This window comes from Lonchura striata, chromosome 10 (genome assembly GCF_050655825.1).
Source record: "Lonchura striata isolate lonStrDom1 chromosome 10, ASM5065582v1, whole genome shotgun sequence".
Lineage (NCBI taxonomy): Eukaryota > Metazoa > Chordata > Aves > Passeriformes > Estrildidae > Lonchura > Lonchura striata.
Genome location: NC_140712.1, coordinates 15,416,322 through 15,435,198, shown reverse-complemented (window position 1 = coordinate 15,435,198; position 18,877 = coordinate 15,416,322). Strand labels below are relative to the sequence as shown.

The 18,877-nt window shown below is 41.3% G+C and overlaps 1 protein-coding gene across 19 annotated transcripts in view; it reads right to left on the bottom strand.

Moving 5' to 3' along the window:
* The window catches only part of LOC110474267 (high affinity cAMP-specific and IBMX-insensitive 3',5'-cyclic phosphodiesterase 8A-like), a 163,715-nt gene that overhangs the window by 4,660 nt on the left and 140,178 nt on the right, over window positions 1-18,877 (bottom strand). For 7 of the 19 annotated variants that reach the window (XM_085588841.1, XM_085588842.1, XM_085588843.1 and 4 more), the window contains 6 exons: window positions 17,229-17,427; window positions 14,258-14,475; window positions 13,333-13,465; window positions 9,834-9,998; window positions 8,802-8,931; window positions 990-8,067 (listed from right to left, as the gene is read on the bottom strand). In XM_085588841.1, coding sequence (XP_085444967.1) covers window positions 7,961-8,067; window positions 8,802-8,931; window positions 9,834-9,998; window positions 13,333-13,465; window positions 14,258-14,475; window positions 17,229-17,427 — 952 coding nt within the window. In that variant the 3' untranslated portion in view covers window positions 990-7,960. The remainder of the gene's footprint in view (window positions 1-989; window positions 8,068-8,801; window positions 8,932-9,833; window positions 9,999-13,332; window positions 13,466-14,257; window positions 14,476-17,228; window positions 17,428-18,877) is intronic. The other 12 variants (XM_085588834.1, XM_085588836.1, XM_085588829.1 and 9 more) reach the window with 12 other exon arrangements.

Genomic DNA, 18,877 nt, shown 5'->3' with positions numbered 1-18,877 from the left:
GGGGCTCTCTGGCTCTCTCTGCTTGCAGCACAAGAAGAAAGTCTAAGAAGAAAGTCTAAGCTCAGGGTGCATCTGATCAGAAAATGTGGAAGTAGGACTGTGGCATTTCAGAGACACGCTATAATAATGTGACCATATATTTGCAACCAGTCTTAGGACAGATTTCCTTCAGAAAGACAAAATTATCTAAGAAGTGGATCCATGGGTAAGAAGTAATACTCATGAGGCAGATTATGAACAGAGCTAAGCCAATGGAAGTAAATATAGCTTCACCAAATTCAATGCATTAGGAAGGATTTTTAAGTCCCAAAGTGGGGCTACTGGTAAGCAGATGGAAGAAATAAAATCCCAAATCCAAAGCCCCTTTTTTCAGACCACCTTCTACAAACATTCTTGTTACAACAAAAGCAACACAAATATCACTTTGCTAATACCTACTGACCCAGACTTAAACATGCCACTGATATTTACTTAACAAACATTGTTACATACGTACTTTGCTGTGGTTCAAAGATCACTTGTTTATTTAGAACAGCTTATTTTAAAACAAGGCTTTGGGTTGTTTGTTTTGTTGTTGTTGGGGCTTTTGTGTGGTTTTGGTTGGATGGTAGGTTGGTGTTTTAGCTCTTTTTTTTTTTGTTCCTGGCATGACAGAGCAGCTAAAACTTTGTGCTTTCTGACCTTGCCTTGTCAGAGATCTGGCACATTGGCACTGAGTCTGCCAGCGTGCATTTTGAGGGGCTGGGAGAGGCTGCTCGTTTTTAGGGCTTGATTGTCAGGTGAGGAGTACTTCACTCTGCTCTCACAATGTCCTGAGCACTGTCTGTATACGAACAATTGCAGACTTTCTTCCTCTTTAACCCCAAAAGCCGTGCCTGATGTTACGCACACGGTTCTCAGCCCAGTCCCAGAGGGGTGGCTGGGCATCTCAGCTGCTCCTGAGCACTCCTGAGCTCTCACAGGCACGCTGTGTCCTTGCAGAGCCTTACCTACAGTAAGCAGAGTGTGAAACAGTGTGTCCCCAGCCTGGGGACAGTGCTGCGACACAGAGCTGATGGCATTCGGCTCTCCCGGGAGTCTCACCAAGCCTGACACAGTGGGGTGGGAGGATGAAGCTCTGGCATCTCAGGAGCTCTGACCAGTATCTCTGAAAAACACCAGAGACAAACCTTTATGAAAGCACCTGCTTTCTACATTTCTCTTCCCATTTTTTGGCAGGATCCTCACCAGAGCCCCCAGCAGCAGCCAGATTGTCCCAGGACTAGGCCAGGGTTTGCTGCAGCATGGATGCCCACAAATCCCTGTGCTTCCCTGCAGCTCATTTCACCCACCTGTGAAAGGGCTTTGAGGGTCTTCTTGTAAAGCTTAGGGATCTGTAAAGGAAAAATTTTATTTTCTGTGTAGAATAATATTACAAGCAAAGTAAATTTTGAGGGTTTGTTTTATTTTGGTTTATTTTTTTTTTTTTTAGGCAAAAAGGGACAGTTCTTTCTGGAGGTAAAAAGCAATATTCTTCACACATTTTACACTGCAAATACCAAGAAAATCTTATCAAACATATTCCATTTCATCTTTAGGCTGAAGACAAAGCCATACCTCCTCCCCCAAGCTGGGGAGCTGCAGGATCACCAGGTTGACGTCATTCTCCTTGGTGATAAAACATGCTGCATGCTGAACTTGGCACTCAGCATGCTCAGGTTGAGCTAAGAGCTAATGTAATGAATTCTGGGGAAGGATTTACATCAAATACCACTCTGGAATATTAAATACAGACAAGACCAACTTCTCACTTGAATAATTACACACTGGCTAAATTCCTCCTTTTGTTTCAAAGAGGAATCACCTTTCTCACTTCCTTTTGAAAATTGTATGTGTTGGTGCACTACTGTTGGTTTCACTACCTGTGTAATAAAAGGATGAAGTGACTTCTGTTAAGTACCATGGGCTGAACTAAGATGAGTTTTAGCTCTAGCAATGACTCTTGCCACTCGACGGGGGGAGCAAGCAAACCAAGAAAAGGCAGATTCGAATTTCAACAAGTGTCCCCAGCTGCTTGTGCTTGCTAACATAACCTCAAAGGCAGAGGTGTCTGGGAACACTCCTGACTTCACTTTGCATGTGGGAGTACAGTACCAAAGACCTTGCACACATATTCCCACTACCCCAGCAGCATTGCAGTGCTCACAAGCTATTTCAGTTACCTGTGTTTGTGTTCTCCTTCTGCCTGTGGATGCTTTCAGCCATTATAAGATATTTCTCCAGGCTCATTCTGAGTCAGAAAGCAAAAGATTTTCTTGTGGTAAAAGCTGTAGTAAATAAGCAGCAAGAGTCAGTTTGAAGGCAGGGTTTAGTCCCAGTGTTATGGCTGTGTGTTTGAGGGAGATGTTCAGCCAGTGGAAGTTAAAAGCAAAGACTTCTAGCAAATGACCTAAGAAGAAAAATGGAAGCAGATAAGCTGGAAGAGGGGAAAAAGTGGAACATGAGAAGACCAGAAGATTCTTCCCTTGCCTAACACTGTTAAACCGCAGGCAGAGCTTGAAGATCCAGGATTTCAAAGATCTTTAGAAGCCTCAAAGCTACTTTGCTTAGTGGCTCTGGGTTCCCTGGCCTTTCCTAACTCAGTTGTCTTGCCTGCTAAAGAGGCAGCTGCCATTGCTTCACAGGGTTTTCAAAGCCGAGTCCACTGAGGTTTGCATGGAAAGTGTTGGAGGAGAGTCTTAAAGATGTTAAACAAGTGGAAAAAAGGGAAACATGAGACACTTTGCCCAAATAACATTCAAAGCAGGCACCAAGAGAAAGTATTCAGTGGAGTTAAGCCACAGCCCTTTGCTCACAGAGCCAAAGTTTCAGCAAAAAACAACTGAAACACCTGGACATCCCCTTTGTTCTGAACCAGCAGACCAGGCTGCGCAGGGATATGGCAGCAATTTGAAAACTTGTTTTCTGCATCTAAATATCATGTCAGGACAAACTGCACTCCATCCTGCTATCATTTAATAGCACCCCTGGGACCCCTGTACCTTGGAGGCACGATGTCACACATCAGCAGAGAGATTATTTGTTTTGAAGCTTGTGAATAGCTCTGAGACTTCATTTCAAAGCACTCCTTGCTCACTCATGACTCAAACCCTTCTGGTCTCACTGAAGGGCACAACTGACTGCCTATGCTGTTTCTCAGCACCCAGCAAGTGATTATTAGATATCTATTATCCTTTCTTCTCTTTTATGCAGGAATGCCTTTGCCGTTGCTCAATTCCTTCATGTTCAAGACACATTTTCTTATATGTGTTATCAATGACTCCTCTACTGAGACAAGCAGAAACACCCAGATGAAAAGGCACTGCAACAAAAACCAAGGCATTCATTCAATTTCAGATGATTTTTAATTTATGTATTAAATTATTTATATATCCATTGGGTAAACTGCAGTATGAAAACCATCTTCAGACCTGTGATATGGTAGATGTGCATGCCACCTATCTGGTTTCTCCTTTTGTCAGAATAAGCAATTACTCTAAATTTTGTACAAGCAAAAAAGATGCTCATCCAGGACTATTTGCTGAAACCCCCCCCATTTTTTATCATAATAATTAATATTATAATAATATTAATATATTATAATAATTCATATCCACTTGGAAGCATCTACAGTGATACCCGGGTTTAGAAGCAGGATTACCTGATAGAAAATATGCAGCATGGAAAATAGAGCCATTCATTCTGTCATTTAATGCTGAATTGTTGAACCTTATTAAGTTTTAAAACACAAAGATTTTTACTAAAGCCCTGGAGGTGCATAAAGAACCTCTCCTTCATCATGTCTACATTGAAATTTACTCTTGTATTAGCTTTAAAGCAAGAACAAATGAAAAGTGCAGACACTACATAAGACTGACAGCCTAACTGAAATCTGGAACACTACAATCACACTCAGTTTATTCCACTGTGCTGCCTTCCATGGTGAAGGACCATCAGTAAATCCACTTCTGTCCCCAGGAAGTTCCATCACTGAGTGACAGTTCAAAAAGCTGGAAAGGGTTCAGAACACAGGGCATATGATGTCGCTGTGTAATTTTGGAGAATAAAGGAAAGGGCTATGGAATGGCTGAAGCATTTGCAATGGGATCCAAAGACATCTGCATCCTGGAGCAGTGAATATCAGGTTAGGGCTATTACTGCTCCACAGCAAGGCCCTTCATGCTGCATGGGCAGCAGCCTGGAATCTCCCCCACAGAACAGGCACAGACTCCCAGTGCACAGAAGGCTTCAGAGGCATGGCTTGGAGAGAGAAGCTCTCCCAGAAAGTAAAGATCAGGCATCATGATTCCAGATTTTAATTATAATCTGTCCGCAGCAAATGTAGATGGACAGGAGATTGAACAAAGGTGCAGTGGCTGAAAATCAGTGTTTTATGTTAAGTGAAATTATGGTACACCAGTATGGACATAAATCTGGCTTACAGAGAGAGTTGATTAGCACAGTTCTACAGTCCAAGTAATGGAAATAAAGATGCAGTGTGAATTTCAGGGAATTAATCATACTGTTCACATCTTTTCAAATGATGCATCAGGCATTTTTATAGCAGATGAAATTAACTGCTTTTAACCATATTTTAATATAACCCAGACTATTAACTTTGCTTATGAAGAAATATTTTTTCTGGGCAATTTAATATCTTTATTGAGGACCTGGATGAGGGGATCAAGTGCACCCTCAGTTTGCAAATGGCACCAAGATGGATGGGAGTGTTGCTCTGCAGCAGGGTAGGAAGGTTGTGCAGAGGGGCCTGGACAGGCTGGATCCATGGAACGGTGCCAGTGGTGTGAGGTTCCACAAGGCCAAGGGCCGGGTGCTGCCCTTGGGTCACAACAGCCCCGCACGGCTTTGCAGGCTGGGCACAGGGGCTGGGCAGTGCCCAGCAGAAAAGGAGCCGGGAGCTGCTGGGCAGCGGCCGGACGGGAGCCAGCGAGCGCCGGGAATGCCGGCGGCACCGGGCCCGTCCGGGAGCAGCGGGGCCAGGGCAGAGCCACCCCTGCACCCAGCTCTGCTGAGGCCACTCCTCAGTGCTGTGCCCAGTTCTGGGCTTCTCCGGGCAGCGCGGTCACCGGGGGCTGGAGCGTGTCCGGAGCAGGTGAACAGAGCTGGGGAAGGGGCTGGAGCACCAGGGCTGTAAGGAGTGGCTGAGGGAGCCGGGGGTGCTCAGCCTGCAGAAAAGGAGGCTCAGAGACCTTATCACTGCCTAGAACTACCTGAAAGGACACTGCAGCCAGGTGGGAGTCAGTCTCTCCTCCCAAGAAACAAGTGATAAGACAAGACGAAAGGACAAGGCCTCAAGTTGCACCAGAGGAAGTTTAGATTGGATATTAGGAATTCTTTTTTTTATTTGAAGGGTTGTCAAGAATTAGAACAGGCTGCCCAGGGCAGTGGTGGAGTCACCCTCTCTGAAGGGATTTAAAACATATGCAAAAGATGTGTAGATGTGGGACTTGGGGATGTAGTTTAGTGGTGGATTTGGCAGTACTGGAGGAATGGTTGGACTCTATAATCTTAAAGGTCTTTTCCATTCTTAATGATTCCATGATTTTTACCTGCAGAGAAGTCTCTGTGTCCACATGCTCATGCCCACACATCCTCTCCCATCCTCACTGTAGCAGATAAGCAGAAGAGACACTGATGTGTCATGCACTTTTCCCCTAATGGAGACACAGGAGCCTGCAAGGAACAGAAGAGATGCATACCAGGTAGCAAATTACAGCTGGTTACAATAGATAAAGTGTAGGGAAATACAATGTGATATTGCCAACTATCAGCCAACTCTCCCTCTCCTTGCAAGTTCCCTGTGAAAACTGGATACTTGTTTTATTGAGCCTTCAATGAAAATATATCTGCTTCTTCAGCTTTGATTGTAGAATCTCTGGAAGACTGACCAGAGAAGCTTCTGTCCTACTACTGTCAGTGAGACAGTGGCACAGTCTGGACACCCCTCCCTGAGCCCCCTGGCTTAGGCAACATGCACACAAGAATTAACTAAATGGAATTACGAAAAGGGAATTCCCTGCCCCAACAGCATATAACTGAATTCTGAGTAGCTAAAGAGACCACACAAGCAGGGTAAGGGCAGAAAGGCATGACAGAAATGGTGGTAGCCCATCAGTCTCACTGCCTTGGAGAGGAAGTAGAAACACAGAAGCAGGTAACACCTGAGGCACTCTTCCTTTCTTACCTTCTACTGCAGTCCTTGAATTGCTCCATCATCCACCTCTCCCCTGCTTCTGCTTCTTCAAGAATGGTTAAAAATGTCTCTGAACGCAATTGGCTCTGCAGTAACAACAGTCAGCAGCCCTTTCAGTGCCTCTGTTGGATGGATGCCCTTCTGTTGACTAGGAAGGCTGACAGGATACTCCTCGAGTCCTCCACAGCACGACACTGCGTGGAGCTGTGAAGAGTCTTGTCCCAGGATACACAAGGGTCTGATGGGCTTGCCAGCTACACCTTTCATCACCCTTATGCTGTTCAACTCCCTCAACTTTTCCCTTCCCCAGACAAAAAGTATCTTAGTTATTTTTAAAATAATTTCATGTGTTTGTTAGTCTGCAAACTACAAAGTGCATATACATTTCAAATGAAATGGGTAGGACTTGACACTTCTTAAAATATACATTTTATTATTTTCTGGTAGTTGCTATGAAGGTTTCATTCAAATTGTGAAGGTACACAGCCTTTACAAACTTTTTGAGTTGAAGGTTTGTGTTGGTGGTTTTATGATCTTTTTCTTTTATGGCAGAGGAAAATACATTGGCTATAAAATGTTGAATCACCTTAGTATCACCTCTTCATATATGCTGTGGAATGCTTTGTAGAAATACTATATAAAATAAGGCAGACTTTAACAGGGAATTCAGTCATAAAATGTCACGGGAGATAACAGAGTTCCAACACATTATTATTTTTGTAGCCAAGAGAAGATCAGGTGGTCTTCACTGGTTTGTGGGAGAACTACTGCAGTTCTGGTGCTCAGACAGTATACAGTTCTTGTTTATTCTACTATTCTCAAGTGAGACCTTTTTAATAAAACTTATTTTAATTAACATAAATCAGACAATATTTAAACATACACATCTATCCTTACAGTGCAATAAAAATGTATCATTGTATAGTATTTTGTATTTGCATTATGAAAATAAAAGGTCTGTACATCAATTAAATGTATATTAATGAGTATGAATCATGTAAATTTATAATGCATCTAAAGTTGGCTTTGGCTTTTAAGTATTTATAAATTCATAGAAAATATTGAACATCTAACAAAATAAATAAAACATAACATTTTAATCATAGATGCTAACAATCAACCTCAAAATTCTCGTGTTATTTTTTACATTTGCTACTAAATTTCTTAAGGAGAACTCACTTTCAGTAGTGCTCAGAAGTGAATGATTGCACCTTCTGTGATGTGAAAAAATACAGTACATCTATTTTTCATAGATCAAAAAATTCTTTCATAGACAGTTGTATTTTAAATGTCTGATTGTTCTACATAACTGTCTGAAGTGCTTATAAAAAGCATGTAGCTTTCTCATAAAAGCTGTGAGTCTCTATTAATAGATAAACTTCTAGTGAATGTCCTTTTCATGAGGATTCTCTTCAAGGTCTTCCAGCTTCACGTGCTGGTATGAAGATATCACAGAAGTATGTTCATAATAAACCCTCTTCAGTACAAGTACTGCAGCAATCCAGTGTAATTCCACTTGGTGGGCTTATTTCATCTGAGTCCACACATGGTACTTTGTGGAAGTCAACTGCTGACCTCGTGTTCTCTTGAACGTGAAAGTTCCCCAAGTGCATGGGCTAGCTTTACTGTAATACTGAAGAGACCAAAACAAATCTGAATTCACACAGACAAAAGTGAGCTTGAATAAATATGCATCTGGCTAGTGAATGACACACCATGGTCTAACTGCTATTCTGGTGGTGGTCGAAGGACTCGCAGGTTCCTTCCATCCAGTCCTTTCCAGTATTTAATGTTATTATTCAGATGCTCCATCAGATTTGGCAGGTCGGCAAATGCTAGGGAAGGAAGGGTAGAAAGCATTGAGTTTGCAGAACTGAAACAATCACAGATTTTGTCTGCTTAAGCATCACTTGAAACGTTCAGGCAACTGTGTTGAGTAGAAAAGCTTAAATCTGTCATACTAATGCTTGAAATAGTTTTGGCTGTATAGCTCTCAGCACTCGTGTAGCACTGAGAACTGTTCTGTAAATCTACTTAATACTGGTATTGTAAGTCCCAGCAAAGGAACACAGTTTTCCAGGGGGGGAAAACTAATCATGGTTGTAATTATCCTCCCCCATCAAACCTCAGTCACATGTCATGATCTGGCATTCAGGAGAGTCACATTTCTGACCACTTTTACCATAGAGGCAGCACTTGGAAGGAAACAGCTGCTGCCCCAAGCAGTTTCCAGACAGTAGAAATCTGCCTTGAAGAATAACCAATATTAACATGGACAAAATGACTGTGCTCAAAGAGCTGTCAAAGAGAATGTGTTCTGTTCTCTGTTTACAGAGAAGCAAGTTTAAAAAGTCAAAGATTGCCAGGATCTAGTATATTATAGACAAGCCATGAGAATTGCTTGTAGCCATACTTATAAGCAGTAATGAAGTTATTAATCTTACTTGAACTGCAGGAATCTTCCTTTTTCTCTCCCTTTATTTAGGAGCCATAAAAAAGAAATTTTTATCATAACAGCTTCAAATTTTCACAAATTGTTCACATCAGGAAACAGCAGAGTTTTGCTTACCATCCCAGGCATCAAACATATCAATAATGAAGTAATCAATGAATGATAATTGAGATTTGGGGATGCTGCAAGTATTTCTGTCAAAAACCGGCATCACAACTGGTAAACCTTGCCTCCTTTCTTCATCAGTCTGCAAGAAACATTAGTGATTATTCATCTAAGACACATTCTGTTAATGGGCTTCTTTTTTTCTTCTGGCACTGGCTAGAACATGCATCTGCTAAATCAAAGGAGGAACCTGAATAGATCTGAAGCAGCAGCAACTTAATCTTAAGCACCTAGTTGTTCAGTTTCAGCAAAACAGCAGACAAATAGTGCCTTCCAGTGTTTCCCTCAAAGGGATATATTTGTCTTCTGTATCTGCACACAAGCTAAGCCTAAGTAACATCACACATTACTAAGTTATGACTTCTTTGGACCCAAGAGCTGCTCAGCCATTTTCAGTCTCTGATGGAAGCAGTGATCTGTCCCACTCAGACATGGCAAAGTACCTTTTGTATTCCCTTGCCCCTTTCTTGGGGTGCCAAGTTCCAACTGCAGTGTTTGGTATATAATCTATTATATATATATAATATAATCTATAATAATGACTGCCCTCTCCTTTTCCACATCATCCTGAAACCTTTCCTCAGCACAGTGTGCTAAGGGATTACAGCATTTCTTGGAGCAAGTGCTGCTCCCATCCAAACACTAGAACCTGCTGATACAATTCCTGAGGCAAAGCCAGCATGTGGGTACAGAAGCATCCTTCCTCTATCTTATGTGATGGGAGTGTATTTGCAGACAAGGCTCAGAAAGCCAAATTCCAAACTGAACAACTTGAAAGCTTAAATTTTTCAGAAATTGCACAATAGAAATTGTCAACTTTGTCTCTCTGAAGGCATCTAGTTGTGTACCAGCATGAGTAATACCCATTATTATTTCTCACATTACATAATGCAGCCTGAGATATTCGGTGACACTGGCACCCTTCCCCTCCCTTTTAAAGAGATGCTCACCTGCAGTTTCAGCAGCCTGCTTTAGCTGCCTTACCTGTGCAAAGTACTCCTCAGAGATGCGTCCAGCCCATTCTATACACTGTTCTCTGGGTCTGCACGGATTGGAAATGTCAGCACACTTTATCAACATGCGTTTGATGAGGATACGGTTTTCAGGAGACCTGAGAACAGTTTTGATGGACTCCCCATCACCATTATTCTGTAAAATTTAAGAATTAAAAACAATCCATTAGCAAGGTCTCCATGCACTAACTCAAAGCTTTTGTGCTTTGGGAATGCTTTCAGCACATCCTACAGGGATCAGTCCGCTACTGGCTACCAGATTTGATGTCTAACTGAATTTATAGGTGGATTATGAAAGTCAGCCATAGCTCTGAGCTAGCACTGAACTCCAGTTTCTGGATTCAGTCACTGGCTTTGTGACAGATCTCTTTGGCATCTTTGGGCAAGTCATCTATCTGTCTATTCCTTATCTGCCTTCTCAAAAGTGTGGAGAGGATACATTCATCACTACACACATAGTGATGAGGACTGTGTAGGCAGAAAAATGTAACTCTGCTGAAAACCAAGGATTAATGGACTTGCAAATTAAGAGTGGAATAGTTGGTTTGAAAAGAGGGACTGACCCGAGATGCAGAGTCACCCTTGGCACACAAACCCCATCAGTGTATCAGTCATTCTGACAGCACTGCTACTATTCAGAATCAGATCCTACACTGCCTCCCAGGCATGTTCCTCATTCCCTTCCCTTGCTGCTGGACTCTTTAAGGATGGATAGGTACAGGAGTTTACACTGCTGTCTATTCAGAATAGAAACTCTTTGAAGAAAGGAACATACAAGACTTTTTTGGCACTTAATAAGGTCTTGCTCTACAGTCAGAGCATGGAAGAAGTAACGAACAATAATGATAATAATAATGTGCTACCAGTTCCTGCAGTTTTTTGTACAAAGAGGGAGAAAGCATTAAGAAACATTCAAACAAAGCAGCAGAAACATTCTGACCTTTTATTAGGTCAGAATAACCATGATATTTTTCAGATGAAAATTCTTGTGGGGAAGAAAGTTCTCCCTAAAGGAAGAAACTGACAGTAATAAAAAAAAATTGATAGTATAGAAATGGCTCAGAAATACCAGCTCCACAGGTCTCACCAAAATGAGATGTCTAAACCAATTCTTTTCTCTCATTTCTAGGTATGTGGAAGGGAAAACAGAAGAAAAAAGGTGAGATGTGCATTTCATGGAAAAATTATATATGAGAAAGCCAACATAAAGTGACGGAAGCTCCAGAAACACAAGTATGGAAATTAGGTATGGAAAATTAAGAGATTGTTTGGTTATGAATAGAAGAGAATATCCTAGCAGGTAAACCACCAGGGAACAAGAAAGGATGTTCACCTCTGAGATCTGTTCAAACCAAAGGCACAGTTCTACTTGCTAGATGCAGATGTCTTGGGAATAAAATGTGTTAACTGTGCTCAGTCCCAGCATCCTGCTCAGAGTGCAGAGGTGTCTCTGCATGTCAGATGTTGACTTCCTGTCATAGCTTAGGTGACATCAGGAGGGGAAATGGGAGGATAAAGGATGCTGGAGTTGGAAAGGATTTTTTTCAGTTTATGAAACAAAAGCAGAGAGGAAACAAACAGAGCAGCTTCTCAGCATGGCTCTTTGAACAAATTTGTATAAAAATAATAAATTAAAAAAAAAAAAAAAAAGAAGTGGAACTGTCCCATTTGGAACAGGCGGTTGGCAGCTCAGTCTGCAAACACTCCACTGAGTCACCACCATGACTGGAAAGCAGGCCAGAAAATACACACTGCTGCTGCAGCCAGAGGGACAGCAGACTTGAAAGAGGGGCTAACAGCGTTGTTCTGCTCAGCACAATAAATAATTTGCTTTACCCACTCACACATTACAGGCCTTTTCATAAGAACTTGCCAAACTGAAACTCCCAGCTGAAAGAAGAGAAACATTTTGCTTCTTGTTTTCAATATAAATTATATATTCTTTGTCTTCCTTCCCATCCTTGGGCACATCTAAATGCCTTGTGGGGCAGATAATTTCCCTGCAGTCTCTGGGGCTTAAGGGTAGAACTAAACTTTTGTTTCATTTTTCTATGTCCCTGTTTGTGTTTTTACTCTCTGACTGTACAGGTCTAAGCCCTGTTCTTCAGCAGACCAGCTGTTTAGCTCTCTGTAATAGGCAAGAAGAAGAGTTTGGCTCTTTGAATGGATGCTGCTGCTCTAAGAACTGCTGCATCCCAGCCTGTGGGGCTGGGAAGAGGGGCTCTGCACACCAAGCCAGCCAGTGCAGGGCCCTTCAGCAAGACCAGGAGCCCTACAGGGTTACACACTCCGCAGGGCCAGTGCAGTGCACTGTACCCAGCATCAGCAGCTCCCTTGTTCTCCTCCTGCACCAACGTTACTATGCTCATCCAGAGAGGCTGCCCAGCAGGGAACTTAACATCCTTTCTTCTAATTTGTTCAGCACACCCAGAACTTTGGCTTCACATTCACAGAGTTCCCATTAGCATTGCCAGGTGCCAAGAACAAAGCTAATTCTAGCCTATACTCCTGTGGACAAAGGTACAGTTCCCCAATTAAGCTCCAGCCTGCTTCTCATGGGTGAAGGAACAAGACCTGTTTGCCTCCCACTCTTGGATAATAAAAAGACTGCCTTCCCCCATTACACACAACAGTTATAAATGTGGCTTTCTAAAAAACATGGTAAGAAAATACAGAAAACCATTATGGCTCCTACATGACGTTGCCACCGATGCAAGCTTTATCATGACCATTTCTACAAGTCTTCTCTTTGCAAAAATCATTCCAATGAAATTATACACTGCTCTTACTGGCAACAAAACTGCTGGTTGAAGCTGTTATTGAAACTGGTGTGGTTTTTCAGAAAGAGTTCTTAACAGGCAATTTCTTTGTGTCCATGGGGTTCCAGATGGCTATTGATTATATGATACATAATGTCACCATCATCTATTTTAAAGATTAAAAAAGAAAGCAGAGAGAAACCCCATGAATGCTGCCAGGCAGCACTGGAGGCTGAGGGCCTTATTCCCAGAGAATGCACCACATGCCAGCCCACAGACCTGCCCTTACGCTGTACCCCCAGCATGTCCCCTTGGGAGGGATGTAATTCAGCCTCTGCTTTGAAACAGACCTTGCCTCCATTGCAGAAATGGCCAACAACAATGCCCAGTCTCACCACTTCTTCCATGGGAGTGACTGGGTTAATCCAAGTGGCATTTTTACATGAAAACATACAGCCCAGGGTCCTGTTCCAAGTACGACATCACAGCACTGTGATATTAATAGGACCCAAGTGAATCCCACTCACCCTCCAAGTAACAACCATGTTAGGCAGAAGGGGATTCAAACCCAGAGGTGAAAGATAGATCTCCAGCCTCTCTTTTTCCACATTTCTGATAAACTTTCTCAGAACACCATGTGGGAATTTCCCACTGCCAATAGTTCCCAGTCCCTGCCTAGGCATTTTAAGGAGGACTTGCAGTGTTGCTTACCCCATTTTCTTCTAGTGCTGCCAAGGGTTTGTTAATGCTGTTGACAAACTTGTTGACATGCTCAAAGTGCTTTGTCATTTCTGTTGCTAAGACCATGTCAATAATGACTTGGCGAAGGGTTCGATACTCATTCCTGTTTAAAGAAGGAAACAATTAAGAATGCTGGCTGGGTCACAAAGGGCTGGTTGCTAAAACAAGTCTAACAAAATTGCAACAGACCATTCCTGTTTGAGAGAGGTGCTAGGGGAAGAAAGAACAGTAATAGAGGCTTAGGCAGCTGCGTCTCTGTTAGATGTAGGAGTACCTTTGGTGTGTAGGAACATACGTGTTCCAGGCATGACTGATCTCTAGGAGAAACCAGAGCTGAGCAGAAGCAGAGGCTTAGGAGGCTGCTAGGACATGCCATACCTGCATGTTCCCAAGGCTTTTAGCACAGACACACAGCTGTGGCTCACTCTCCAGTCAAGTTTTCAGCAATATTTTTTTATTGTATCTTGAGTGAGCCAAGGCAATGATCACATCTATGCCCTAAATGCATCTCTGAGGCTGCAGAGCAACAGGTCCTTCATTATCTCTCACACGGCTCTGTGGCTCTTTCTCTCCTTGTTCTCTACCCACCCAGCCATAGCTTGTTCTCTACATTCAGTGACACAAAACAACTCTTCTAGACTTGCTCATATTAAGATTCACACTAAATTCCTTAGATAGAGCCTGCCTTTTTACGGACAGGAGACAGTGGGGAATTACTCATAAGTCTTTGCAGGAGAGACAGAAACATTCTACTCTTTAAGAAACAAATTTCACAAGGGCCATGGACAGTTATCCACCAGGCACTGCCCTCCTCTAGGGTGCCTGTTTGCCTTCCTACACAGAAGGAAGTGAGAGATGTTAGTGGGCAGACAAGGACCCTGGGGGTTAAGCTCACCTCTCCATGTTTTTAAATATATTGCATTTGCCATCCCGGGTGGTGAGCTGGAAAGCCAGGGCAGCATGGTGGCTCTCCAGCACGGCCGTGTCATTGTAGAGAATTGCGAGCTCGCTGCCAGCATTGCACAGGAAAGAATTTGTTCTTCCTGGGTGATCCACATCATGGACTGTGGCAGCAATGAGTGCGGCAACCTCATCAATTGGATCCAGAGTTTGCTGAAAACAGAAGGGTGCTTAGTTTTCCTGGCACACTCATGAGAAACCCTGTTCTGTCCATAAGATTAAGCCGAGTCGCTGAGGAATAAAAGCCAAAACTCTAGAGATCAGTAAGGGTCAGATGTTCTACACAGAGCAATGGAAAATTCATTATAAGCTTCACTGAACATTGCATGACTTTTTTGGCCATTTTGTACCTCTTAAATTTTGCCTTACCCACACCTTTGTCACAGCACATCAAATTAAACAAATGTAAAGGAATAAATTAGTTTGTGTTTTCTAGCAACACTGAAACTACTTTCACTTGGAGTTAAGGTATTTGGCTTAGAAAAAAGACCAATATTGCTAAAAATTATTCTATTACCACCCCTTAATTTCCTTTGGCAATTGAATGTGTCCTAATCATGTTCCATTTAAGTGCTGGCCAGGTTTACAGTTTGAAAAGAATGCTATCCATACATCCAGTTCTTTAATAATGCTGTCCTGGGTTACAGCTAATGTGTATTCTGTGGAGAATATTTGATGTTTTGTATCCATGGATAAATTACATGACACATGTTCTGTACTTTCTGTGTCACATTCTGATTCTGGAAGCATGCTGCACTCCAAGCTTTATAAAGATTTTTTTAAACTCCAAGTTTACTTGCAATGGGCATTGATTTATGCCTATTTTCATCTACCCTGTCATGAAATACAAACCTATTTGACTCTTAAGATTTTACATTTAAGTGTTAATACTTCATTAATAGCATAAAGGGGAACAAGAATTAAGCATCTCAGAAATATTTTGTATACGTTTGGAAACCACCCTTTGTGCTGTGTTTATACTGGCATTTGTGAAGGACCACAGATACAAAATAATTATATTAAAATTTTTAATAAAATGAAAGAGACACAAGAGCAGAAATATTCCCATTTGAATCTGGGAGCAGGGCAGATAATTTTCATTCCAATTTGCTTTAATTTGAGGTCCAAATTCTGTATGGGCCCTCGACTACCATTCGGAATAGTTACACTTGGTAGGTAAAAAGACAAACCCTTCCCTTCTTCACACCTCCTGAAATTATGCAATGATTTGACTTTGCAGGAACAGGGATATTATGAGAACTGTCAAGAGAGTCTCGCAGAGAACAAGAGAAGGCAAATAATTCTTTCTGCTCTAGTTCATAGTTAGCATTGTCTGAAATACTCTGCTGTGTGTTAGCTTCTTCCTTTTTTCTTTCAGCTGCTGCTCATGGGGTTCTATTTTTGTGGTATGGAGTTCAGAGAGAGGGATTTCCTCAGAGGGACACACTGACCAGCGTTCAGTCTGGCTGAGAAAGACCTGTGCAGATGGGAAATGGCCAGAAACATGAGAATGCCTGGAGGACAACAGCAGTCTACCTGACTTATTTCACAGGGATTTACAGTACTTTTACACCCAACATCAAGTCAAGGATTCTAACTTTATCTTAACTCCCATGGCACAGAAGTGAAAACTATTCTGAGAATACGGCTTCAATTTCAGAGCCAGAAAATCTTCCTAGGCAAGTTGAACTGAGTTCAAGCTACCAAAAAAAAATATTCTCAGCATGAATTTCAGTGGCAGAATTGGGCTTTCTGTGTTTAGATTAAGTTGAACTCTGTGCAACACAAAAGCAGCTGGGCTATAATTTTGAAAAGATTAAGAGAGAATTCTGAACTTTGATTCTGCTCCTTCTGTTGCTGCAACATTTTTTTCTCTTCCTATGCCTACGGAGGAATGGAAATAACATTCTGGAAAAAGAGGAGGCAGTCATGCTTCTGTGGCATTGAAATGGATCCAGATCTTGTCTGTTTTTTATAGATATTCTTGGGAAGACCAGCTAAACCTCTGGCAAATCAGGAACTGAAAAAAATCCAGTGACATTCTATCCCCACTTGGCACATAGTATTTGTAAATCAGCCTCTGGAGAGCACGTTAATGAGCTGCAGCTCCAAGTTAACAGAATTACTACAGTTTAATGAGCTGTCAGAAGCTTGTTTACAGTCACAAATTTCTCAGCCAGGTGCCCATCATTGGTCCTATCCTTAGGCAGGCCAGTTCAGAACTTCTACCCCAGACTGCAACTCAGAAAAAAGTCCCACCACTCTGCTGCACACACACCAAGCACTGCTTTATTCCCCTTCTCCAGTCTGGGCATGTGAGGGCAAAAGTCGCTCTGATTTATTCTGGTTGTCAGTGGCTCTAATACCCCAGTGGGTGTTATGGTACAAGTAAGCAATTTTTTTCCATTTTTTTCAATTTTTTTCTCCTCCAATGCAGTCTCTTTAAGCCTCAGGGCATCTTCTCCAGGGGGTGATATAGCCTACTTTTTGGCCTATATTGTCCTGGGAGTCTTTTGCAAAATGACCCTCACAAGGCATAAGAGATGGTAATTTATCACATTAAATCTGTATTTGGCATGTAACATCACAAAAGTAATTATGTCATTAGCTCACCCGTCTGAGAAGGTTTACCTATATAACTTTTCAAGAAGTTTTACTTGAAAAGAAGGTTTTCTTATCCTCCCATCAAGAATTGTTCAATTCTGTAATGTTAGTATCCATCCTTCTACACATACTATAAGAGAGATCCTAGAATTCATGTAAAGAAGCCCAGTTCTTTTACCTCAGAGTTACCAAACTGGTTGGCACTGGGCAGACATTTGGCTTTTGAATCTGTTTCTGAAAGATCCTTCTTTGATTGCATCTGTATTTTCTAACTAAACTGTTTCTCATAAATGTGGACTCACCTTTACTCTTTCTTTAGACAAGAAGTAAGCAGTAGCATGTAGTACATCTGCTGAATGAGTAGAATTATGGTAGGAGTTGGAGGAATGGTAGTTAGCCTCAATAACTTGTAACCATGACCTCAGAGTGGATTCTGAACAGTTTAGGAATTCACAGATTCCAAAGCGAGCAAATATTTTGAGACCCAGATAAACCAAAGGCCTGTGGAGAAAAATAAACAGAAAGTTTTAAAATGAATGCAGCTGAAAGAATATTATATAGCATAAACAGTATGAATCCACACAGCATTTTTAGCTAATGACATATGTAATGATGTGTAAGGACTTGTTACAGAATTGCTGTGTCATATACTGGAATTGTAACATTAGTTACAACAAAGTCAAATCCCCCTTAATTCCCCCCAGTGCCAGACAAAGGTGTCTCCATGTTTTTCTGTCAGGGAACTGTAATGTACTAAAATTTAATTCATTATCCTGGCTTTATTACCATATGTCTGCTTGGACTTAAGGCAATACTAGTAATATATTCATACTTGTGAGTAATTGAAAATCATTTTATTTATCTTAACAAATTAATTGCTGCTATTTAAACACAGTAGGAAGCAATCATAATTATTCTACCTTTAATAAAAGTACAGGCAACAAAGTACCTCCTTTGTCCCTCTGTGATCCCTCCAGATCAGTAAGAATAGAGAAACCTACCTGATGATCTCATGCATTTTGGCTGGGATAATTAATTGAGTTGCTGCAATGTACCCATTAAATGTTTTAAATCACACAGACTGACTGTATTTTTACATTTTTCTTGTCAATTACTTATCTCTATTACTTCATTAGAAATCAAAATGTAGCAAAGAAAGAAAACCTAAAGCAAGTGGATGTAAATATCTTCATTTAAAATAAAATAATTTTAAAGAAGAATAAAACCCTGGGGGGTTTTGCACCTTTTTGGTCTATAAAACCACAGTTTAATAATGAAGTGCATATTTGTTAACTAAGTGCCTGACATCTTTCTTAGACTTTGATTTTGGATAACTTCCAAAGGTCTTACAGATCTGGGATTTTGACAAAGGGTTTAAGATAGTCAATTCATTGCAGGATCTGGTCTCCAAATTAGTGTCTCACAAAAGCTTTTACCTAAGACAAAGCATGATAAATGAAACTAGGCCTGAAAGGGAAACTTTTCAAAAGCATAAGAAAATAAAATAAAGGATTTAAACAGAAAGAACAATTTACAGTCTTAGGGGGTGCCTTTGATACTAATGAAATTCAGTCTATTAAAACTGCTGATCTGCTTTTGAAAACTTCTATGATGGAAATTGGTATGCCCTGCTTTTTGTCAGTAAATGTGCTTCAGTTAACCTTATACATAAAATATAACCTGCCAAGAATAAAGACCTTCCTCTAATCCCAGAGAAAGGTAATGGGAATTCTGCTGAAAAGCTGTTTTGGAACTGTTCAAGAATAAAACCTTCCCAATCAAATGGAAAGAAAATAAAACCCGATCTGTTTCAACTTATCAAATCAAGATCAGTATGTTGACTCTGTGTGTAGTTTGCCATAACAGAAATTTGAATCTCCACAAAAAAAAAGTATAACTTTTATATTACTGAATAAAGGAAGACTTTAAAAATTATGCTGTATACCATACC